The sequence below is a fragment of the Apium graveolens genome, chromosome 11 (genome assembly GCF_009905375.1).
Source record: "Apium graveolens cultivar Ventura chromosome 11, ASM990537v1, whole genome shotgun sequence".
NCBI classification, from domain to species: domain Eukaryota; kingdom Viridiplantae; phylum Streptophyta; class Magnoliopsida; order Apiales; family Apiaceae; genus Apium; species Apium graveolens.
In genome coordinates this window covers 12,677,635-12,703,858 of record NC_133657.1, presented here as the reverse complement: position 1 = coordinate 12,703,858, position 26,224 = coordinate 12,677,635, and the positions used below count along the sequence as shown (strand labels likewise).

At 32.6% G+C, this 26,224-nt stretch overlaps 1 protein-coding gene across 2 annotated transcripts; it reads right to left on the bottom strand.

Moving 5' to 3' along the window:
• Positions 1–98: 98 nt before the first annotated feature.
• On the bottom strand, positions 99–5,349 carry LOC141697264 (protein LAZ1). 2 transcript variants are annotated; one of them, XM_074501552.1, is made up of 8 exons: positions 4,847–5,341; positions 4,610–4,666; positions 4,368–4,476; positions 3,932–4,116; positions 3,739–3,827; positions 2,667–2,928; positions 1,454–1,705; positions 99–955 (listed from the first exon to the last, which is right to left on the bottom strand). In XM_074501552.1, exons 1-8 carry the CDS (start codon positions 5,000–5,002, stop codon positions 605–607), a joined length of 1,461 nt encoding a protein of 486 aa, XP_074357653.1. In that variant the 5' UTR covers positions 5,003–5,341; the 3' UTR covers positions 99–604. The 2 variants fall into 2 exon arrangements, with proteins under 2 accessions (XP_074357653.1, XP_074357654.1); XM_074501553.1 differs by lacking the exon at positions 99–955 and having other exon boundaries at positions 1,499–1,710; positions 4,847–5,349.
• Positions 5,350–26,224: the final 20,875 nt, after the last annotated feature.

The window sequence follows — 26,224 nt, the reverse complement described above, 5'->3', positions numbered from 1 at the left end:
CTTTCCTGTCAAGCGATCCGTGTGAACAAAAAATAAACTGGAAATGTAACAAAGAAATTGACATAACTGCGGCTGAGAAAACAGATGTAACAAACAAATTGACGTAACTGTGGCTGATTTCACAAATGAACATACACCAATGACCAATGCTTATAAAAGTTGCACTGTTCATATTTAAGCCTCTGGTTCTTTTATAGTTGGCCAAACTAAATATATATCTAGTAAACTGGTACAGGTATTACAAAGTACACAAATCCAAAAACAGATGGAGAAAATTTGAGGGCTCTATACAACATTGAAAGCCCTTCAAGTACTATATATATATATATATAGGGAACTGAATAGTGTTGACACTTAATCTAGCATTCTTTTTTTACCAGGACATCATCTGATGCCTTCGAACAAGAATTACCAATTTCCTCCACAAAATTAGATTATGCTGAATGTGATTCCAAATGCACTTGAAGAACTGCTGCAAGAGGAGTCGCCTGGTGAAATATGTACATTTAGGCAATATTTATACCACCTATCCAATGACGACTCAGACCATTCCTTAGCCCCCCCCCCCTTCTCCCGGTCCTAACTATCTCTTCAGTCTTCACATTTACTCTTTTGTAATCCATCTCCGGCCTCGAACCTCATACCCACCAAAGCTTTGATCACTGCTACTCTCTCCACCACTTTCTGCACTTGTATAGCCTGCTTTACGACGGTGCCTCTTTTTCTTGAATCCCCCACTATCACTAAAGCTTCCATTTAGGAGGGGGTCATCTATTCCACGAATGACTTTCCGAGCTGGAGGTGAGACATCAATACAACTGTCATCTCTTGTTTTCTTCTTGTCATGCCTCTTTATATTTTCAGAGATGTTATGTAACTTCCGGTTGAATTTGTTGATTCCCTTTTCCATGGGCTCCACAGCTTGGGTTACTGTAAACTTCAGATCATTCACAATCTACATTAACACAAGATAGACACATCATTATCCACAATGAAAATGACTGAAAACAAGTGATAAGTCATGAAGTGTATATAAGATGACAGGATGCAGCCTTGTACGGATGAAAAGATAGATGCTGGTAAAATCGGTAGTAGTCAATAGCTTTAATAAGTGGGGGGTTTTGTCAGTGTTGCTTAATGAATCATTAGAATATGCAGCTCATTCTCTTGTTACTAGGATTCACAGCAAAAATATGTGGACATATCACATATCAGATTAGTTCTAATATGAATTTATTTTACTAATATACTTGATCCCTGGAAAAATAGAGAAGACTAGTAATTAGTAAACAAGTATCATCATGGAAATATTTTATAGATAGTTCCATAAATTTTGCAAAGTCTAAATTATCAAACCATGGATATTTTTTATCTAGTTCAGAATTCACCAAGTGGTCACTAACTTGAAATATAGAGAAGCTACTTCTGCAGAAAAATATGCAGGAAGCCTTACATATTCACCACCACCAATGAAGACATCCCTAACACTTTCTCTGATGGTCATCCCACTCTTGACATCCATGTCAGGTTGGGGAAGACGTAATTTTGTGGGGCGCGCACTGTCCCTTACTTCATCAGGGTCTAGAGGACAGTCAACAGATGCATAATCTCCAAGTACTGAAACACTTCCCTGAAAGAGGTCTCCCATCAACTCGTATGGCTTTGCAGGAAACACATATAAGTGAACCACGGATGCAATACCCATCTGTTCTGGACGAAGAGAAAGAATTGTTAATCTTACCTATTTCAGAAGGATGAATGACCACACAATCTTTATGCTGCATATTTATTTGAAGGGCACGGGAGAAAAATGAAATATACAAACATAACGCGGCCAATGAGAGTGGCATAGTCTGCTTGACACACACTAGCCACTAGCCAGCATGCTGCATTAGCTTTTTTATTTAAGAAGGGGGTGGGGGGGCTAGGAAAAGGATACCCAGGGCCACAAATGGCCAAAACAATCTTAAAAGCTCTCGTATATAACCCAGTCAGGCATTTTCCCCAAGATGGATGACCCATTCTTTTCATCTTGCATATCATAATAGTTAAGTACAATTTGCCAATATATGGTCGGTTTTTTTAACAATATTAGAATTTAGATCTATTCATTGCTTTACATTGGAATCCTAATTTAACGCAACATTAATGGGATAAGCCCATTATATAAGTAGGCTGTATCCTGCATAGGTTTTATTTATCTAAAAAAATAACCTATTTTTCGTATAAGAAGCAAATTTATTGCCTTCCCCCCCCCCCCCAAATGGACCCACATTTTCCAACTTGTACGAAGCATTACATTTCCCATCAAAGTGAACCCACTCCTACTGAGGCATCTACGTATTATCTTTGTGTTGTGAGTTACTTTACATATTCAGATTTGCCCTCCATCATGCAGTAATATATGCATCCTATAACTACCAAGCAATATTCAGTAGAATCCTTGCATTTCATTCAAATATTACTTATGAACATGTTCCACAAGCAATAACATCTATCATCGACTTCGCATGTGGACTAGTCATGGCATCGAAAACCAGGTGAATGTAATAATTAACTATTATGAAATAATTGGAATAACGTAAGAATCACGGATAATGACGTATCTTTAATTTGATAAATGAAACTGGCATGAGCAAGAATAAAAATTGAAACCAATTAATTACCTCAATACAAATGATGAAGTCTTGAACGCTTGTTTTAAACTGGAGCTGTTGAGCTATTGGACTTTTAAATAAACCCAGTGTAGAAAGGAGGGAAATAGCCACACCTTGCCACCATGTCAAAAACACAATTGACTTAAATGTCAGAAACTTTGCCAGTGGTTTGATGTGTGCTAATTCATCCTTTGTAATACCATAAAATTGAACTAAACAATACAAAGCCCACGACTGACTGAAATTCAAAATCAGGGCAGTGTAAGGATACCTGCAAAATGAAAAATGGTGTTTAATTTGATAAGGCAATTAAATAGCAACAGAACACCTGTAAGACGGACTCCTAAATTTTACTGATATTTAATCGACAACACAACACAACATGATTGTGGGTATGGATCAGAGCCCAGTACTTAATGGTAAAACAGACTCTTAACCTTACCAATAGTGCAGTTATGAGATGAAAGCCTTCGTACTTGCTTTTAGATTATCATATCAATATGATGCCATATATTTCATTATGTGCATTTAATCTATTAGTAAGTAAAAACAATATCAAATGTACATAACTAAGAACATATTTTCTGCATAAAGTTCATGCTAATCTGCCCTTTTGAAGTCCTGCACCTTGTCCAATATTAAATCAATATACAAAAATCCTACTATTTTTAAATTTGAAATCCGAAATTCAGATCCATTCCCTTGTTCGTTATCCCAACCCAAGTCCAGGTAAGGTAGCTTTAAACAGGCGACATATGATTTGTTTTTAAAAATACTCCGAAGGGCTAATAATACAAGCAGCATGGAAGTACTTTTTGTGCCACCTGAATTGCTTTTAGCTATTAATCATTCAATAAATATCAAGTCCAAGACAAATTAATACAATCAAACAGGAAGAGAGGTGTAGCCATTTGTCACATTAAAATGCATTTGCATGTAGGTACGCCAGAATACTTTGAAAGAACTTACGAACAACATGATAACTTTCTCATGGTAATTGGTAAGCTTTAAAATACGTGTTATCATAAATAGTTATGCAGCAGATGAACACAAATCAAAGGTACTCTAGTCTTGGTCTTACCCACAACCTAGCTTGAAATCACCTTCACAATATACATCAAAGGCTTCAAGAACTACTGCTGAAATAGCAGTAAGAGCCTTTATAATCATCTGCATAATATTCAAGGTGTCAGGACAAACAAATAGACAAGATTCTAGAGATCCGCTCAAAGAGTAAAGAGACAAAAGATCTTTCTGGATGACAGAGCACATACATATTGAACAATTCCGAACTTAATAACTTGGTAAACCCATTCACTCAATTTCCATGGCTTCAGAAACAAATTCATAGGAAAAACATGTTTCAATGTCCCCTTGTCTGAGCTGTGTTCTAACAAGGGGGTTTTGGAACTTGCACGTCCTTCCCTCTCCATGAACTCAATCGTCCTCTCTTCCCCACCTAACTCAAATACAACAACAAAAAAACAACAATGAAATAAAAAGGCCAAAACTATTGATCAAAGAGAAAGGTGCCAATGAATTAGCTTGAGGATATCCTCGGGTTATAACGTTCAATCTATTAAATGTGACGAAATCCATTAGTCACATTTGGCATTACAAGAATCACCATGGCAAATGTAAGAACAGAACATGGGTTCAAAAAATACTAGCTAAGTTACAGAAGAAATAAGATATCACCAAAATTCATACCCAAACAAGCAACGAGGTACCTCCCAAAACAATACATTGCAAAGGATTCATAGCAGTCACGCAGTATCCCAATGTCAACACTAATTGATGGCTTCACCAACGAAACAAACTGTACAAATAAACAGTTATTAAAAACCCATCATACAACTAAACCCAAAAATCATACACTCTTTAGATAAAAACACCTGCAGTTCACAATCTTAACATTTATAATAAACTTTTTAACAAACAAATAAACTCACTGATTCAACTGCATAGCAAGGCACCATTAGTATTACACAAATCAAAAACTTCTGCTCCTGTTATTCAATTCAAATAAAAAAAATTAGGAAACAAAACCCAAGAATCAAAAGAATTATATTATATCCCCCCCCCTCTCTCTCCCTCTCTCTCTCTCTATTTCTTTCTCTCTTTCTCTCTTTCTCTCTCTCTCTCTCTGTCTCTCTCTCTCTCTCTATCGCAAACACAGACACACATACCTCAGGGTTTTTATAAGTAGAAAGATGTTCCAAGAGAAGATAAAAGGAGAGTGTGAGACTGAGAAGCACAAAGGCACCAGCAATAGTACTAGCCCATGTAGGAGGCGAGTATGACAAAGTCACCAGATCAATATAATACCCAATAATCTTCTGCATCAGCTTCTTCTTTTTAAGGGGTCTGTTTCAAAATCACTGAATCATAACAAAAGCGTTTCAATTGCTGATATAAATTGAGTCAAGACTTCAACTTTAATCCAAAAGATTGTAACTTTCAGCTTTTTATTGGATTTGATGGAACCATTGACTTGGTAAGATCAAATTTATGAGTGGAAATTTTAGATCGTTAGTGTGGAAATTGGATTTGTTTTAACCCCACTCAAAATTGTATCTTTGTATGTTTAATCAAGAAAAAAGGGGAAATAAATTTGTATAACAACACATGTATATTTTGAGTTGAGGAAGATACACGGCTCATCTTCAACGTAGGACAATTGGACATTTATGTCAGTATCACTTAAAAATCATTCCACGGACGCGAGCAGCATCTACATGTAATATTCCAAATTAGATACACAAATTAGGGGAAATTTTTTTTTATTGGTTTTCAACACTTTAAAGTTTAAACCTTTAAATTTCATTATCCGTAATAATACTTTAACTTTTATTTTTCTGGAATCTGAATCTCGAAAGCAATCAATGACAAATTTAGTCATTTTAATGGCCGTAAAATTATGAGTTTACCTTTTGAGCTCTTATATAATTTAAGCTAAAATTAAGAAAACTTGTGTATACAAGGAGATTCAAACCCATAATATTTTGTTGTCAAAATGCGTGTTTTTTTTGACAAATGCAGAAAGTTCTCATTAAATTGAATATAGTACAGTCGGGACAAACCCCCAACTGTCGATACAACCAGGTGATAAAACAAATAACATACTAAAAATAATTAGATGATTTGTTTCCTGATCGTTTAACACATAAAATTTAAAAATTCTTGAAATTAAAAATGAAATCAAAGACATCCCAAGCGATCCAAATTGTAGCAGCATCTCTGAAAATAACAACATCGCAATTGACCATATCACATAAAAACTATGGTTAGCCCAGTGTTCAGAAACACCAATCGCATAAAATGAGATTGGAGAAGCGGCACCACAGCTATCTACATGTTGGACACCAGCTATAAACATGCCGAAGGCATCCCATCTATCTACATGCCGGATACCAGCTATAGACATGCCGAAAGTATAAACTCATGAAAGATGAACATTTTTTAGTTGTGAAAGGTGAACTCTTGCAATAATCACCACCGTCCCAGATCCGATGCAGGCTTTGCAGATCACAAAAAATATCAATAAATTCGTCCTCAACAGATCCATCACCAGATAAACCCAAGCATGACTAAATAAAATATAACAAACACTCTAAAAGGAGAGACCAAACACACACTCCAAGAGGAGAGACACACAAACACCCAAAAAATTGTGTTTTATTGAAAGGAAATAAACGAGAATAACAGAGAATGAAGGGGTTAGGGCTTTCCACCGGAGAAAACCAGTGGAAGCCCCTCGATTTACTTGAAAATAGACAAACCCCAAGTGAGAGGATGAAAAACATATATTATACTGTATTGTAAAAGAATTGGTCAAGAAAAGTATGAATTATTTTAAAAATATACTAATAGTATAAATCCTATTATATATAGACACATATACACACACATATCGGGGTCGGGGAGACACTAATCTTAGACTCCGCCTCGATCCCTGAAATATTTATAAAACTTTCCTTGTTCCCTGCCCCCTAAGAATTCCCTGAATCCTCGACGTAAATAGGGCGGGGATCGTATCGGGGTCAGGTGATGCGAGATTAATGCACATCCCTATTTGTTTGGTTGAGACACTGTCCAACTAATCCAAATCATTGTTAAAAACTCGACCGTATTTACCAATATATCGACCGAGTACACATACTCGAACATATTCACGAGCTGATTTTTCATTAGTCAAATAAAACCCTATTTTTAGTCTACCTCAGATCAAACTCGATCCTACTCGGATTAAAAATTAAAAAGTCTAAAAATAAATAATAAAATAAAATATTGAACCAATACAATTATTAATTATTTAAGAGTATTACAAAATTTACTCATTCACCTAACTATGTAATCTTTATATGCCCGATTTTATAAAAAAATTTAAAGTTTTTCACCTCCATAATGAATTATAATCAATATTTTTTCCGCTATCTAAGAGATATATACAATAATGATAAGAATAAGAGTAATATATATTTTTCTATTTGGTTTCATCGTTAAAATAATATATATTTTTTATATTATACACATCTATACTAATAAATTAGTTTTAAAAGTTAACTTTTAAATATATTTAATTTTTTTACCCAAGTACTCCCGAATTAAACTGAATACTCTTGACTCGACAAACTCATTAAGTCAAACTTAATTAAATTGAATTATGATTTTTAAAAAAATAAATCCAAATACAGTAAAAAGAAATATTTAATATTATTAAAAAATATAAATTATGACAATTAACAAAATGATTTATATATATGTGTGTATGTGTTTGTTTAAATAATAGAGTCACATGAATAATATAAGCCAACTTTTTATTCACAAAAGGGAAAATGTATTTTTTCTTCACCCAACTTATCGTGTCTTTCAAAACTTATCATTCAACTATAATTTTTTTTTCTTTTACTCACTAAAGTTAGGTTCATATTTTTCTAGTCACTAACGTTATGTTCGGATTTGATTATTAGCATTATGTCAATTTTTTGTAGCATTATTAAAACATAGTGTAGTCTCTAATATTTTAATGATTTGATATATGTCTATATCTTTATATATAATACTTCATATGTCCCCCAAGACGTTTACTTTGGGTGATGAGAGTTTGACCGGCATTTTAAGGCTCCTAAAATTGTATTTTCATATATTATTTTAATTTTTTTATATTTAATAAAAATTTAACGTTTAAATTATATATACAAAATAAAAAATTTTAAAATAAGTTATAAAACTATGTTTATAAGAAAAAAATCTCGCGAGAGTTGTTGGATTTAATACCAAATTCATATTATTACAGCATTATTATATTATTGTGTTTATATATATACTTGTTTCACGATTCTATTAGAATGGATGAGTTTAAAGTTTTGATTCTGGGTCGGTAAGAGTTGCATGAAGGAGCTGTGATTAGTGACTTCATTGGGTTTTGAAAGTGGCCATGTTGAAGTTTAGTAAAATATTGACATGTAACTTTTTAATGTTTTTAGTACTTTATGATCAGTTTCCTAATTTGATTGTATTGACTTTTTTATTTTCTTAATTCCCAAATCTCTTACTTCAATCAAAAAAATCTCCTAGAAAATTTAGTAGTATCTTCTGCCTTGTATATGTAGTAGTTAAATAATCCTCTTAATCTTAAAAGGCTAAAACAGTTGTCGACTTGTTGCTTCTATTAGGATTATATTAGCATTGTTCACAAATTGGGATGCCTCTTCCTAATAGTTTTGATTTTGAGTTTAATAACCCACCTAAAAAATAATGGACGTATATGATCTGATTTTATGCGGCTATTTATAATGTATATACGTCTATTATGACTAGATGTTTAAACCAATATACGTTCTTCCTATAACATACATATATAATTGAGATATTATACGACTCCTCCATATGAATCACGCAAACTCAGAAACATATAAGTTTTTTTATAACATGCATATGACATTTTTTGTACTAGTTATCACTATATTTTAATAATGCTACAAAAAGTTGACAAACTGCTAATAATCAAATTCGAACCTAACGTTAGTGACTAAAAAAAATCCGAACCTAACATTAGTGAGTAAAACAAAAAAATTAAAGTTGAGTGGTAAATTTATAAACACACAATAAATTGGGTGACGAAAAAAATCCATTTTTCCTTCACAAAAAAGTTAAAGTTATAAAAAAAAATTTGATAAAAAGAGAGAATGTGTCTTATAAACTAAGAATTTTAAAATGAACTAAAAAAACTATGTACCACATGTGGTAGAGAAAAAATAGTACTTTAATTTTAACAATAATTTTGTAAGAATGGCATTTTTATAATTTTTCAATATAAAAGTGCAAAATCGTAATTTTACAGCCATTAAAATGACTCTTTTTACCCCTTGTTGCCATTTAATATATAGTAGTAATAGTAACAGATAATAGATAGAAGCCAACATTTGATTCACTCAAAATTTAAAGTTAGAAAAAAAAAGAATTTGATAAAAAAAGAGAATGTGCCTTATCAAATAAGAATTTCAAAGTGAACTAAAAAACTATGTAGTACATTGGGACATGAAATTTGTAAGTAGGAGGTGTAGGGTTCGACTCCCAATGTATACAAAAATTGTACTTAATTTTGTAAGAATGACACTTTATAATTTTCCAATATAAAAGGGTAAAATCGTAATTTCACAGCCATTAAAATGGCTCTTTTTACCCTTGTGTTGCCATTTTTATCCCCATCTCTGATCCCCGAACAAACTTTGAATTCTAAACGGGAATTTTTTTATCACCGATCCCCGCCGGAACGGGGATTCTCCCGGGGATGCAGGGGATTCAGGGAATAACTAAAAAAACAAATTTTATATTTTTAGTATATATTTTAAATAAAAACAGTCTACTAATTCGTTATATATAAAAACATTGATTATATCTCATATGTTTAATATCAAATCATATTAAAATTTATTTGTAATGTAAATGAATGACAAATTAAAATATATATTATATCATAATGTAAAAAAGTTGTTCAATAAAATTATAGATTATTTTAAAATTATTATAATTTTTTAAATAGTATTTTTTTATATTAAATATTTAATAAAATATATATATATATATATATAAACAATTATCGGGGTTGACTAAGAGAATTTTTTAATGTGAAGTGAGTGAAAAAAATATGAGGTGGTGGCATTTTTAAAATTTTATAATCAAATTACAAAAACTAAATAAAAAGAAGACATGTAAATAATATAAACTAATATTTTATCTACTCAAAAATTAAAGTAATAAAAAAGAATTTGCTACTACTCAAAAACTTCATGTCAGTACCATTGTAACAACAATATACCTATTTTTAACAAGAAAATGTGTGAGGATTGACATTTTTATAATTTTCCAACGTAAAAGGGCAAACTTGTAATTTTACCGCCATTAAAATGTCTCAATTTATTCCTAATCCCCTTTTGATATATAGAAGGAGATATAATTATAAGTTAAACTACGAAATTAAAAAAACGGAGTTAAATAAATAATATAAAGCAACAGTTTATTTACTCTAAAGTTAAAATAATGAAAAAAATTATGATTGAAAGAGATGATGTGGTTTATCAAATAGAATTTTTAAAAAGGCAACAAGGGGTAAAAAGAGTCATTTTAATGGCTGTAAAATTACGATTTTGCACTTTTATATTGAAAAATTATAAAAATGTCATTCTTACAAAATTATTGTTAAAATTAAAGTACTATTTTTTCTCTACCACATGTGGCACATAGTTTTTTTAGTTCATTTTGAAATTCTTATTTTATAAGACACATTCTCTCTTTTTATCAAATTCTTTTTTTATAACTTTAACTTTTTTGTGAAGGGAAAATGGATTTTTTCGTCACCCAATTTATTGTGTGTTTATAAACTTACCACTCAACTTTAATTTTTTTTGTTTTACTCACTAATGTTAGGTTCGGATTTTTTTTAGTCACTAACGTTAGGTTCGAATTTGATTATTAGCAGTTTGTCAACTTTTTGTAGCATTATTAAAATATAGTGATAACTAGTACAAAAAGTGTCATATGCATGTTATAAAAAAGCTTATATGTTTTTGAGTTTGCGTGATTCATATGGAGGAGTCGTATAATGTCTCAATTATATACGTATGTTATAGGAAGAACGTATATTGGTTTAAACGTCTAGTCAAAATAGACGTATATACATTGTAAATAGCAGCATAAAATCAGATCATATACGTACGTTATTTTTTAGGTGGGGTATTAAACTCAAAATCAAAATTATTAGGAAGAGGCATCCCAATTTGTGAACAATGCTAATATAATCCTAATAGAAGCAACAAGTCGACAACTATTTTAGCATTTTAATATTAAGAGGATTATTTAACTACTACATATACAAGGCAGAAGATACTACTAAAATTTCTAGGAGATTTTTTTGATTGAAGTAAGAGATTTGGGAGTTAAGAAAATAAAAAAGTCAATACAATCAAATTAGGAAACTGATCATAAAGTACTAAAAATATTAAAAAGTTACATGTCAATATTTTACTAAACTTCCACATGGTCACTTTCAAAACCCAATGAAGTCACTAATCACAACTCCTTCATGCAACTCTTACCGACCCATAATCAAAACTTTAAACTCATCCATTCTAATAGAATCGTGAAACAAGTATATATATAAACACAATAATAGAATAATGTTGTAATAATATGAATTTGGTATTAAATCCAACAACTCTCGCGAGATATTTTTTTTATAAACATAGTTTTATAACTTATTTTAAAAAATTTCATTTTGTATATAAAATTTAAACGTTAAATTTTTATTAAGAATAAAAAAATTAAAATAATATATGAAAATACAATTTTAGGAGCCTTAAAATGCCGGTCAAACTCTCATCACCCAAGGTAAACGTCTTGGGGGACATATGAAGTATTATATATAAAGATATAGACATATATCAAATCATTAAAATATTAGAGACTACACTATGTTTTAATAATACTACAAAAAATTGACATAATGCTAATAATCAAATCTGAACCTAACGTTAGTGACTAAAAAAAATATGAACCAAACTTTAGTGAGTAAAAGAAAAAAAAGTTATAGTTGAATGATAAGTTTTTAAAGACACGATAAGTTGGGTGAAGAAAAAATATATTTTCCCTTTTGTGAATAAAAAGTTGGCTTATATTATTCATGTGACTCTATTATTTAAGCAAACACATACACACATTTATATAAATCATTTTGTTAATTGTCATAATTTATATTTTTTAATAATATTAAATATTTCTTTTTACTGTATTTGGATTTATTTTTTTAAAAATCATAATTCAATTTAATTAAATTTGACTTAATGAGTTTGTCGAGTCAAGAGTATTCAGTTTAATTCGGGAGTACTTGGGTAAAAAATTAAATATATTTAAAAGTTAACTTTTAAAACTAATTTATTAGTATAGATGTGTATAATATAAAAATTATATATTATTTTAAAGATGAAACCAACTAGAAAAATATATATTACTCTTATTCTTATCATTATTGTATATATCTCTTAGATAGCGGAAAAAATATTGATTATAATTCATTACGGAGATGAAAAACTTTAAATTTTTTTATAAAATCGGGCATATAAAGATTACATAGTTAGGTGAATGAGTAAATTTTGTAATACTCTTAAATAATTAATAATTGTATTGGTTCAATATTTTATTTTATTATTTATTTTGAGACTTTTTAATTTTTAATCCGAGTAGGACCGAGTTTGATCTGAGGTAGACTCAAAATAGGGTTTTATTTGACTAATGAAAAATCAGCTCGTGAATATGTTCGAGTATGTGTACTCGGTCGATATATTGGTTAATACGGTCGAGTTTTTAACAATGATTTGGATTAGTTGGACAGTGTCTCAACCAAACAAATAGGGATGTGCATTAATCTCGCATCACCTGACCCCGATACGATCCCCGCCCTATTTACGTCGAGGATTCAGGGAATTCTTAGGGGGCAGGGAACAAGGAAAGTTTTATAAATATTTCAGGGATCGAGGCGGAGTTTAAGATTAGTGTCTCCCCGACCCCGATATGTGTGTGTATATGTGTCTATATATAATAGGATTTATACTATTAATATATTTTTAAAATAATCCATACTTTTCTTGACCAATTCTTTTACAATGCAGTATAATATATGTTTTTCATTTTTAATGTGGAATTTCTTTATATTATAAATCAATTTTAATATGATTTGATGTTAAAAATTTGAGATATTATTAGTGTTTTTATATAATAAGAATTAGTAGATTATTTTTAATCATAAAAACTTACTAAAACTACAAGATTATTATTATTAATTATTTCCCGAATCCCGTGAGAATTCCCATTCGGGCGGGGATCAGAGAGTAAAAGAATCCCCGTTCAGGATTAGGGGCGGTGATAACATTTCTGGATCCCGAAGTGACCTGATGCATATCCCTACAAACAAACTTCAAATGTTTTTGTTATAATAACATAATTTTGGTTTGTTTAGGAATTAGTCTTATATACCTAACAATAAGTATCTAATCTCAAAATTCACGTGGTGAGCAATAATCGAACCCCATTACAAAAAGTAAACTCTCACCACCTAAATTATCTAATCAAACTTTAACAGTATGTATAAAAAGAATAAGAAGTAAGATAATTCAGTATTGAACTTTATGTCATCACATTTTCATATATTTAAATTTACGAGATGTAATCAAATTTATATAAACATATATTATTCTTTATTACGTAATTGATATGCGAATATAAAATTAAGTTAAAATAATCATTTTACGTATTAAAAATTATTTCTTTATAGGTAAAAGTTCGTTCGATCGAGATAATATTTTAATATATATATATATACACACACACATATATATACAGGCCCGTGCATCGCATGGATTTTTACGCTAGTATAGATATATTAGCTAAAAAATCAAGGGTCCTCTGTCGATCATCCAAATAAAATTTTTTCATGACCAACAAATTTAGGTTGTTTAATTTATTAATAACGATTTAAGATCCAGATTCGCAACTGCCGTAACAATTTTTTTTCAAATGCCCTTCTCTCATGTTTAATTCATTTCCCTCAACATTTCTTTTTTATCTCAATAAAAATACTTATATTATTATTGTATTAAATATTATTATCATATAACAATATTAAGAATAATAATATTTATGAACAAATCAGAATAATAATATTAAATAATAATAATTATTATTAATCAAACTAGAGTAAAGGGTAAAATGGTGTTTTAACTGTTCCCGTTCGTAGTTCCCTTCCACAATGAAACATTGTGGTAGCGTATATTACCTTTTTTGCTTTCTCTTTTCTAACTTATCTTGTAGACACTTGCGACATCCATAACATACTGATACACACAAAAAATATATATAGGGCGATTTTTCACCATTTCCTAATGACCTTTTCCACTTTACCAGTAAGGTTTACACAAATCCCAGGCTGAACATTCTTGATTAAGTCAAGAAATTTCTTGGAGTTTGAAGGGTTTGCAAGGTCTGGTGGTGGAGGCCTAGAGTTATCAGTGTTTGTGTTTTTATTTGGTTCTTGTCTTAGGTTTGTTTTTCTGGTATAGACTCTGGCTTGAAAGGGTTTGGTAGGTCTAGGGTTTGGTGCATTGGGAATCTAAAATTTCCTGCTTTGACAGAAAGGGATGGTATGGTTTTTAAATCTTTTTCTTTGTTTTCTTGGTGGAAAGGTCTTCTGGTGACTGGTTCTAGGGTTTGAAGGGTTCACATATTTGAAAGAAGAGGCTTTACGGTGAAGAAACTATTTTTTTTCATATCTCCAGCATATATGGATCTGTGATGGCTGGTCTTGGCTTATGATATAATGGTTTGGCATTTGGATTCATAACTGGTAAAGTAAAGAATGCAAATGAACTGTGTTTGTGTGTGAATGCAAATGCAAGTGTATGCATATATATATAACACAGAGATAATCACCGGTCATGAAAATAACTGTTTTTATAAAAAATTATCTTTCTACTGTTCATGAACAGTGTTTTTCATTAAATGCAGTTTGTAAAGTTTTGTTGTGCAGATGCATGGGTTACATAATTCAAAATCCTAGGTATATGTATAATACAGCTAAAGTATGATGTTATATAGCTGACATATGTAAATAGTGAAAAATAGTACCAAGGAATTACTATTTTAGTACTGTAACAAGTACAAAAGGTGCACATATTTGGGAGAATGTGTGACATAAAGTTGATATGCAGCTTAATCTATATCATAGATCCTAGGTAAGTGACAGAAGTGCATTTAAGAATGTTCAGTTTTGAGAGAAGATCAGTGCATAAAGGTTGTCACCTTGGTGAGAATTAATTTTCTGGAAACTTTTAGTTTTAATAAAAGAATGTTACATTTATTTCTGTAGGCAGCTTGTGTTTGTTAGATATATTTGATAATGTCATGACTAATATGATTTGTGTTTAGTTTTCAGATCTTACTTAAACAGGACAAATCAGTACTTAACTGGAAATCAGCACTTATACTGAAGTCAGAACTTAAGTTGTCAGAACTTAAGTTATCAGAAGATATTTATCAGGAGATAATATCAGGAGTTAAGGAGACTTTCAGATAAGGAAGGCGGCTGATTGAAAGGAGAGAAGATCAAGACAAACGCAAGAAGAGATATGCATGAAGAAGGAATTCTATGAAGAATAGAATACTTGGAAGAAAAGATATCTGATTGATATATTTTAGGAAGCAGAATTATATTCTATATCAATTAGCGATTATCTTGTAACTGTGTAGTATATAAACACAGACATAGGGTTTACACTATATGTGTTATCATTATCGAGAATAATATTCATTGTAACCCTAGCAGCTCTCGTGATATTTATTCATCACTGAGAGAGGACAGTTCTACATTGTAACATAGTTTAATAAAGTTTGTTTTCTGTTACTTGTGTTCTTTAAATTCGATTTGATTGTGCTATACACTATATTCAACCCCCCCTTTTACAGTGTGTGTGACCTAACAGTGTTTAATGAGATTCAACCAGGAGAATATTATCCACATTTAACACATAATAATGCATTCTATATTAATGTGCAATCAGTTTTCATTTAATTCAAGCAGCATTCATGGTAACACAACACACATAACTACAGAACATTAATATCTGGTATAACACTTTAAATGCAGTCAAATGAAATAAAATTCCACCTAAAATGTCTAAGTGGCCATTAATCACAGCAGTGATCCAGATACAGGGATGTTCAAGGCTCCACTGCTAGGTCTTTCCGTGAGGGTTGTGTGTGCATGTGATTTTATTTTTTATTAAATTATGCTATTTATTCAGTGATCACACAGTACAACTTTCATTACACCTTTCTTGAGTCTCACCAAGGCATACACATACTCATAATACATAATACAAGAATTAGATTTAAGATTAAGTTCATAGTACATATATTTATCCAAGCAAGCAAGATAAAGTTCAAAGCATCAAGTAAAATTTATCATTGTTGATACCTTATTACAACATTTGTATAATTTTTGACAGATTAGAATTAGACAATCACAAATCAATTTTCTAAATTTTTATTGATTGATCAAAGACATTTGTTTAATAAAACTTGCAAGATACATATGTCTTTAAGAAATCAGAACAATATGCTCCTAGGATAGTGATACACTGTCCATTTGTAGGTTTATAGGTTGTACTCTACACTCATAATATTTGATCAACTTATTTATAATAAAATACTCATTTCAGATTCATAAGGTCCTTCACACAGATTGAACATAGATAGAGTTACAACTATTTCAAAAGATTTTACAAATTCTTGTTGAACTAAGTTAAGCATATGGGGTACAGTTAACACTACCTTATTTCATATTGTGTAGCTTAATCATTTTATTAGTGCAGTTATCAAATAACCATACTTATCAATGTTCAAATAACATTTATTCAAGAAATTTTACTTGTGATATATCGGTAATGTTAATAGAACAATTCTCACACAAAGTTTATTAGCAAATATCAATTCATAGGGACTATTATCAAATGAACAGACACCAGTCAAGCAATCAAATTACAGAGGAGGTACTGAGTTGTAATTTCTCAGAGATACAATTTTGTTAATTCAATTTAAACTCCACAAAAGAAGTAATTAAAACAAAATAACAAAAATCATTATTTATTTCCAGACGTCAACACACAAAGAGCATATAGTTTCCAAGCTTTCAAAAACTGTTAGTTATAAAATGGAAGTTTTTTTTTTATCAAAATCAAAAAACCCCAATCAAATAAAACGAACTGATTTTCCAGTTTACTCATTCAAATTGTTCATATACTTAACTCGAGTATACCACTTATCATACCAATCATTTAAACCATCATAAACCATTCAATCGAATAGACTTAATCACAGATTCACGAAATCCCAAGTTTGAGCACAAACATTTCACAATTCAAAACGAATTTAGATTAAAATTACTTACCTGAGCCTGTAGCCTGGCCTAGCTTACAGGAATTTCCTGGTTGACTGTAATAACCCCAATTTTTGGGAAATTTTGAAACCCTTATGAATAGTGTTTTTGCTGAATGAGAAAACTTTTCATGCCACACTATGTAGGGGTTCTGTTATGGATATTCTGGGATATTATTAGTACTCTATGTAGTATATAAGTGTATGTAAAGATCGTCAGAATCCAATTCCGAACACTTTGGTTTTTCCCGGAAATCCACTAGATACGGAGAGAATTGAGTATAAGGTAACAGGATAAAAAGGATTTAAATTAAAGGATTATGATAGAGGATCATAAAAAGAAATATAATGTATTGAGAAAGGTTAAGGGAACCTAAGTAATAAGATCCCGGGTATGATCCTTCAAACGATAAACGAAAACGAAAGTTAAGCGAACCGTATAACAGATCAGCGGTCATTAGGCAAACAATTAGGAAGTTAATCAAAGGGATTAGTGGGGATGATGTCATCCAACCAATAGAAAGAGGACAAGGAGGGGAGGATGACATCATGAGGATGACACAAGCATGACATGGGAAGGAAGGAGATGTGGTGACTTTTTAACCACACAAAATCAAGGGCAACTAGATAATTTACTAAAACAAACAACAAAAATCAACCAACCAAAAGCAAAACAAGGCAAAACACAAAAATCTCTCTTCTTCTTCTTCATGCTCTCGGCTTCTTTTCTTAGAAATTGAAGATCCAAGCTCCACCACTTACTATTTAGCAAGGTAATTATCTAAGCTTCCCCATGGATAGTTACATACTTCCTATAAGTTTAAGCTTCTAATTCCAAGCCAATCTTTTTCTATAAATTATGAAAGAAGATGGTGAATAGTATTTTTCAAGAACTAAAATTTGTGTTCTTGAAGTTTTGTTTAGATTAAGCTTGGATAAGGACTTTAAGGGTGATTCCAAGCCATTCTCTTGATTCTCCACTCTCCAAGGAAGGTATATCATCTCCAAACCCTAGATTCCTATGTATTATAAGATGATTTTGATTAGTAGGGTGATATTGTAGCTTGATGTTTGTGATTTAGAGTTTGGGAGTGAAATGGTATTGAAATGGAATGGTAAATGTTGTTGTTTTGATTAAAAGAACTTAAGTATGGTTAAAGTTAAGCTTAAACATAAGTATGAAGGTTAAAATTGAATTGGTTGGGGTTGTTATGGCGTGATAAGGATGGATGTTGCTTGTATGTTGAAGTTGAGGTTGAATTGGGTTAGTTTTGAATGATTTAAATTTGGAAATCGCGTAAACATAGCCGTCGTAACGTCCGATTTTCTTTGGACTGTTTTTGTGCATAACATTAGGACCCGAGAACCCCCTGCTAGATTATGACCACTGCCATGTCTAGATAGCTCATGTTACGAGCTTCGTTTTGATTTGTAATTCGTTCGATTCCGATGCACGGTTTAGGAGAAACGACCGTTTCAAGTAACGGCGTTTCGCGAACGAAACTTTTCCCCTCGCCTTACTTTGAAACATAGGTTAAAGACCAAAAAGGACTAATTGAAGTATGAAACATTTATGGTAAGTGTGTTAGGCAGTTGGTAAGACACTCGTGAAGGAATCGCCTTAAAACTCGTAAAGGTTAAATTATTAAAAATGGTGGAGCCGAGGGTACTCGAGTGACTTAAGTGAATCAGTAAGCGCAAAATAAGCGTTAGAGTCTAAGTTAGTTAAAGTATAGATTTACAAGTGACTTTGGTTTAATTCCAACTTACTTGTTGCTTATAGGTTACCAGACTCGTCCCGAGCCATACGTAACCCCCAGTCGCTCAGACAAGTTTTCTATCCGTTATACTGTTGTTGTGATGTATACTCTTGTATATGTATTATCTTGCGATAGATGCATGTTGGTTAATTAGCAAATGTTGCAATATATTGAAGCATGCTGCTATGGTATATATATATGCATGCCTGTTTCGTATCCTTTCTATATATATATATGTTGGTTCAGTTGATAATACCTATGCTAGAGGATAGCAGTATTTGCGTATACCCTTAGTATAGGGGATAAAAGGTGAACATATTTCTAAACCGGGAGTCGATGTTCCCGAGTATATTATATATATATATTTATATATATATATGGATATAGTTTTCAAAACTATTGATCGAATAAGGTTTATTCGATACCTTTATTTTACTTAATTGAATATTATTTTGAATATTCATTCGAGGACTTATGACTCCTTTTATTTTATTATTTGAATATTATTTGAATATTCATTCGAGGGCTTACGACTCTTTTATATTATTTATTGAATATTATTTGAATATTCATTTGAGGGCTTATGACTCAGTTTATTTTATTAAATGAATATTATTTGAATATTCATTTGAGGATCTATGACTCCGATTATTTGCTGAGATATATTCTTTATTTTATTAAAGAATAAGGTGTCAATAATCAAACTTATTTTCGATTATTCAAATAAAGATAGTACTTTCATATAAGTATATATTTGGTTATTTAATACTCATTTCAAGTATAAGTTTTAATACTTCTACTTCAATTATTTTATAAAGATTATTCTTTGTGGGAATATTATTTAAATAATAATATTCAGACATTTTCTAAATATTCTGGGGACTGATTTACTTCATTAAATCAGCTTTACTCCAAACACTCTTTAAAGTGTTTACGAGTCTTCAAAATGATTTTTAAAAGTTAGAGCGGATCCCAAAACTCATTTTTATATTTAAGATCTTCCTTTTTAAGGGGATTTAAATACTCGCTCAAAACCTGAGGGATCCGGCTCTGTGGTGTATTTTATATTCGCAACACGGTTGCAGTTTTGGTAAATGAATTGATTACTTACCCAACGTTCGGGAAGTAAGTCCATCTATTGAGTCGGCATAAGCAACATGGGCTCAGTGGGCGTCCATAATAGTGTAAGTGGCTCAGTGGGAGTCCATCAAATGCATAAGTGGCTGAATGGCAGTCCAGCATAAGGTCCTATTACGACCAGGGTGATGACCAGTGGGGAATTCGTCCATCTACTAGTAGAAAAGGTTACTTATGGGTATCTTCGCCTGATCAGCAAGATATCTGGTTTATGCCAAATTCTTTTCCTTTCCAAATTTATTGGATATTGCAATTCTGTTCATACTTTACATGACCGAGGTTTTCAGGAAATGTATAAAGAAGATGTATATGTGGATATATATATATATATATATATCAGAACTAAATGAAGTATATCATAACTTCATTTCCTTTAATAATATTTCAAAGATTTAATCTATTCAAATCTTGTCTGGTAGTCTCATCTATGTGATGAACTGTTGAAAGCTCATTATACTTTGAACAGTGGTAGTTCAAGTAGCTTTATAAATGATATAAGTATAGTGAAGTATTTGGTAACTTCATCCCTTGTTTCTACTTATATCTAGTAAGTAATTATCTTACACATGATAAAGATTCTAGTAAGTATCCAATCTTATAACTTCATCTTTTTAAACTTATATCTAGCAAATGATTATCTTGTGCATGACAAAGATTTTCAGAAAAACGTTGAGACAAGGTTAGATATATGAGATCACCTTGCAACGATATTTTTATACAGTTATACACTGGGACTTTGTGTATATTATGCATGGAAGAGGACTTTCAATATTTTGAAAAGTATATATGTATATATATATATACTGAATATTTTGCGACTTCATCGCATTAAGATATCAACTTGGTTCATTTCTTTTGACCAAGACTTTCATGAGTATTATGAGTAGGCTCATATATTGTTAATCATTATACATATTATTTTGGTGGGCTTGCTGCTCACCCTTGCTTTCTTCTTTCATCACACAACATCAGATAGATAAGATGAACAGGACCAAGCTCCCAATTCGCAAGCGGATAGGAAACGTTCCGCAGCTTTTTGGAAGCGTTGAGGCAGCTGTAGCTGAGGTAGAAATTACCAATAGGCTAAGTTTTCAACTAATAATGTACCAGACTTATGTATATTATGAATTGTAATAATGGCAAAAAAATGTAAATTTATCCAGAAAACCTTTTAAGGTATATTGACATATAATTGTGGAATAAAACGACTTGTGATTATTTGTGGATATTCATCTCTGAGACTATAACTTGTGGTGTGTGTATTTATTGTGGGGTCACAGTACAGAGTAGTTGATTGTGTATTAAGATTGGGTGTTATTAAGGGAAATGGATCTCGTGACAACCCGGATCCCCGACCCCGGATTTGGGGGTGTTACAGAAATGGTATCAGAGCTAAGCGTTATAAACCTCAGAGATGATGTGACGTTAAGATAATAAGTTCACTAAGATAATAAGAACTCTTGCCAAGTTCATAGTCGGACTACCTAACGTAGTACTGACAATTAAAACCCTTATGTGAACCCTTATAAATATCGTGATAGAAGAGTAGTTCGTTATCGTATATGGTAGCGGGACTCCGAACCCTGAGGTTGAGGAGCAACATCGCGATGATGTTTTATTACTAATTGGAGATCGGATTGTGGATCCGATAGAGCGTCCTAACGCAGGACCAGATGATGTTGATATTGAGGATGTTATCCTAGAAGGGATAGTTGTTGAGGAGGATCCCGTGGAGGATCCTGACAAGAATGAATAAAGGACCACTCAGGAATTGATGACCATGGTTAGGGAAACTACCAGAGGTAGGATTGGTCGGTCACTACCGGAGGTTCGTTCAAGTTTGTAAAGATAGTAGCCCCCTTTAACGCGGCTTACTCGTAAGACTGAGAAGTTCGAATGGACAGAGAAATACGAGAACAGCTTTCAAGAACTGAAGCAAAGGTTGGTGACGGCCCCTATGCTGGCGTTGCCGGATGGAAAAGGAGATTTTGTGAAGTGTAGTGACGCTTCGCACAAGGGCTTAGGGTGCGTGCTTATGCAGCACGGTAAGGTAATCGCGTACATGTCAAGACAATTAAGGGAATATAAAATTCGATACCCCCATCCATGAGCTTAGGCTCGTGGTAATAGTTTTGCCCTAAAGATTGGAAGCACTACTTGTATGGAGAGGAGTGCGAGATTTACCTAAGCCATAAGTACTCTAGTACATTTTCGCGTAGAAAGAGCTCAACATGCGCCAGAGAAGGTGGTTAGAGCTAATCAAGGATTACGATTATGAGATTCTTTATCATTCGGGGGAAAGCCAATGTGGTGGCTGATGCCCTTAGTAAAAAGGAGAGACTCAAGATAATAATGTCTTTGGGAGAGTTTATAAGAGATTTTGAGAAAATGAAAATAGAAGTGAAGGTAACCGGAGCCGGTACCGAAAAGCTAGTTTGAGGAATAAGATTTAGAGCAAACCCTGAACGTGATAGTCAGGGAGGTCGCCATCAAGATAGAAGGAACCCATAACATAATGAAGTGGAAAATGCGGATTTTAACGTATAAGATAACCCCAAGTATGGGAAAAGGATGAAACATTTCATATTAAGGAAACAGAAAGTCGAGTAAGGAAAGGAGACCCGAGATGGTACCCCTATACGGCAATTCATGGACCTGTCTAAAGAGAACTTAGACTATTATCCCCAACCACCACCCTGAGGAGACAGTGCGGTGAGAAATTCTTTCAGGACCTTTAAGTCGCTAAGCTCTCAGGGTTCCAAGGAACAAGCTGACCCAGTCGAGGCAAGAGCCTGGCTAAAGGAAATATAGGAATCATTGGAGATTCTAAATGATTGACGAATCACCAAAGACTGTTTTTGTCACTTACCCTCCTAAGAGAGAGACCACTCGCTGGTGAAGACCAAGAAAGGCACGGAGCCAGAGGTTAGAATAAACTGATTAAAGTTCAGTCAAATGTTTTCGGGAAAGTAATTCCCAAGGTTATGGAGATAGTGTAAAAGCTTTGGAGCTAGAACAAAAGCGGATAAGTATGATAAATTGTGAATCTAAGTTGTAAAAGTTGTCAAGATTCGTTCTAAGGGCACGAATCCAGAATGATGGGATGTTTGAAATCAATGCTTATGTTGTGTTGGTTCATGAATTAACGATAAGAGAAAGGAAAATAAAAAGAAACTGAAGTGGAAAGGAATATAAAGGCAATAGAGTTTGAGGAATGATAAGGAAGTTGGGTATGAGGAAACCCTAAAGACTCGTAGCAATAGAAATAGGAAAGTATGTAATCATTGGTATGAGGGTGATTCACCATGAGTTAAATTGATGGTTGCAGGCATAAGAGATAAATATATTTTATCCCCTGTAAGTTGGGAGGATTTGAGGAAACCTTGAGATAGTTCGAAGGATAAATATTGAGACGCGGATAGACTGAGGACACAAGGAAGTAAGAAATTAGGAAAATTGGATGAAGGAAGTGACCTTCAAGAATGTGAAATGTAAGACCGGTGGCTCGATACCCAGAAAGGGAGACACCAGGTATGAGAGGTATCCCAGCATTGAGATGACTGTTGAGATAAATAACAAAAGTAAATAAGGAATTATTAAGAAGAAGTTCACGTTGAACACGACCAATATCTTCCAGAACATCCTTGTTATCGTTACCAAATTAGGCAAGACAAGCGGATGACCATTGTTATCTTTTGGAGGCCATGTGGATTGACCTCAATTTGAATAAGGATGCTATTATGAAGTTAGGTATAGACTATCGAGGTGGGAATGATTGAAAAAGACACCCTTATCAGGGATATATGACTTGATTTATCCATGGAAGGATGCATGTACCTTTTTAAAGGTGGAATTAATGATAGAACATCGGTAACTTAAAATGAATCCTAGGGGACTGCATAAAGGTTGGCATGTCACCCTTAATAAGGACAGTATGAGTTTTGACAGTATGATTGGGAAAGGGTTAAGGTAACAACAACCTTTAAAGAATCAGTGGAGAAATTTTTTTCAAAAGTATACAGACAATGATTATAGTACTAGTATATGGTATTTTGATATGCCCTGTATCTAGGGAATACAGGAGGAACGATTGAAGGATAACCTTAGAGGTTTTACAAGGAGAAAGGTAATATTCAAAATTCTCAAGAATAGAAATATTGATAAAGGAAATATGACGTAATTATAATGTTGCCAAGTGGGGCACGTGTTAAACCACGAGAAAGTATGGATCGAACCAGTAATGGTCGAAATTGTTCAGGGCAATTAGGACTTAAGATAAAAGATGTTCAAAGTATGATTGAGAGTCAGTCTTGACAGTGATTAGCCTCTAAAGACTGAGGCAATAACTTATGGAAAAATGGTGATTTTTTTTTACTCATCTGATTTTAAGGAAAACATCTTCACTCAAGCAGTGATCGGAAATAGGGTAGAAAATTAGTGAAAGTGGTTAAGACGACATTGACTGTAAGGAAATTTTACTATCAAGAAAGGCCAAAGAGGTGGCCGACACTTTAAGTGTAAGAGGATAATTATAGGCGCTTGTACCAAAGGAATACAGTGATGATGGTTAAAGCTATGAAGGTTGTATTATGGTTTGGAAGATTGACATTCCTTCTGATGACTGTGCAATACCCAACCATAATAGTAGTTGGTAAAGGTTTAATTCGTGTAATCGCCATGGGCTGGCTATCTATCTCAGAAGGTACTATCTTGAGATAAGCCAGGACCATGTTTCAAAAAGGACTAGACGAACCTTTGAGTTAAGTCTTCTATTTAAGGTATATGATTAAGAATAGTATTAACCTGCTATCGTTGCTTTGATTGAAACTCTTCTGCAATTTTATCTGCTTCATGTCATGTATGTATGTCAGGATCAGGAGTGTTCTTCATGAATCAGGAATGGTGATTATGTTACCTCCTTAGAATGATTTGATACGACATGTATGGACTCCGTATGGTTATATATTAAGATTTTATGGAAAAGTGAATAACGACAGTAGGTCAGTGGTGGACCATAGTAATGCAGTAATTATTCCGCGAGTAATGAGTTGATTACAACCGTGAGAGTTGTATTGGAATGGGTGTTGAGAATGTGTACCACTAATCGGGTCGTGGTAGTGTATAAGTTATCATTGATAGAACATTGATGGATTAATTAAGTAGAGTATCTACCTAGTGAATATTTATTCTTTCTTATCAATAAAGAGTCGTATTATTATACGAGGCATGTTGCGGTACAAGCATAGAATCCTAGTAACGGTGATATATAGAATGAGATCCCATATTCGATTTTCGATGTCGAGGGAGTTTCAAAGGTGATTGTGTATAAGCTCGAGGAAGAGCATGGGTCCATAGAATGATGGACGGAATAGCAAAAATATTTAGGCATGTGAAATACGATGCTATAATACTTGATGTTGATATAAATACGTATATGTTTTGTTCTCCTATGACAAACCTCTATAGTTCAGAGGTAGGTTCCAAGCCAGATATTTTGTGGCAGTATATTTTTTTTCATATATACAATTCTCTTCAATTCGTTCTTTTCTCTTCTTTTCATTTCATGTAATCTGAGAAGAACAACCCTTCCAGAAGGGGAGGTATTGCCGAATGACTATCTATCTGTGTGATAGAAGCCTAGTAGGATACCATCTATTGTTTAATTGCTTGTCAAGTACTAAAGGCTGGCCACCTTCTGTACTAACTATGCGATATAACAAGTGTTCATGATCATAGTGATCTCTCAACAAATTCCTTTACTTCTATATGATTGATCAAACTTTGGGAAATAGAAACAACTGAAAAAGGAGTAATAAAGTGGTGGTAGTATGCGGAATGGAAACACATTCGTGATACTAAGGTTGACGTGGTTATTAAAAGGTTATAGAACGCTAGCGAGCAAAAGTATAACCCGTATAATATTAGGAACGGAAGGTAGTAGTGATTACGAACTGGAAAAGAATGGGTATTGAGAAGCAAAAGTTCTAATGATTAGAAGCTATGATGAGAGTCTGTGTAATAGACTTGAAAGAATTTGGAATGATCACTTAACGCGGATTAAGTTATCTTACGACAATAGATCATATGTCAGTATTGAGGTATCGCCTTATGAGATCCTTGAGGGAAGACAATGTCGATCCCCCTTATGTTAGGATGAAGTTGTAGAGCGCAAGATGCTCAGAC

What these genes read in the sequence shown, in the direction of transcription:
- LOC141697264 (XM_074501552.1), bottom strand. Translation starts at nt 5,002, where the DNA reads ATGCAGAAGATTATTGGGTATTATATTGATCTGGTGACTTTGTCATAC. An exon ending in CTACTTATAAAAACCCTGAG is followed by an intron (nt 4,667 to 4,846) that starts GTATGTGTGTCT and finishes ATTGAATAACAG; the next exon opens with GAGCAGAAGTTTTTGATTTG. An exon ending in GTACCTCGTTGCTTGTTTGG is followed by an intron (nt 4,117 to 4,367) that starts GTATGAATTTTG and finishes TATTTGAGTTAG; the next exon opens with GTGGGGAAGAGAGGACGATT.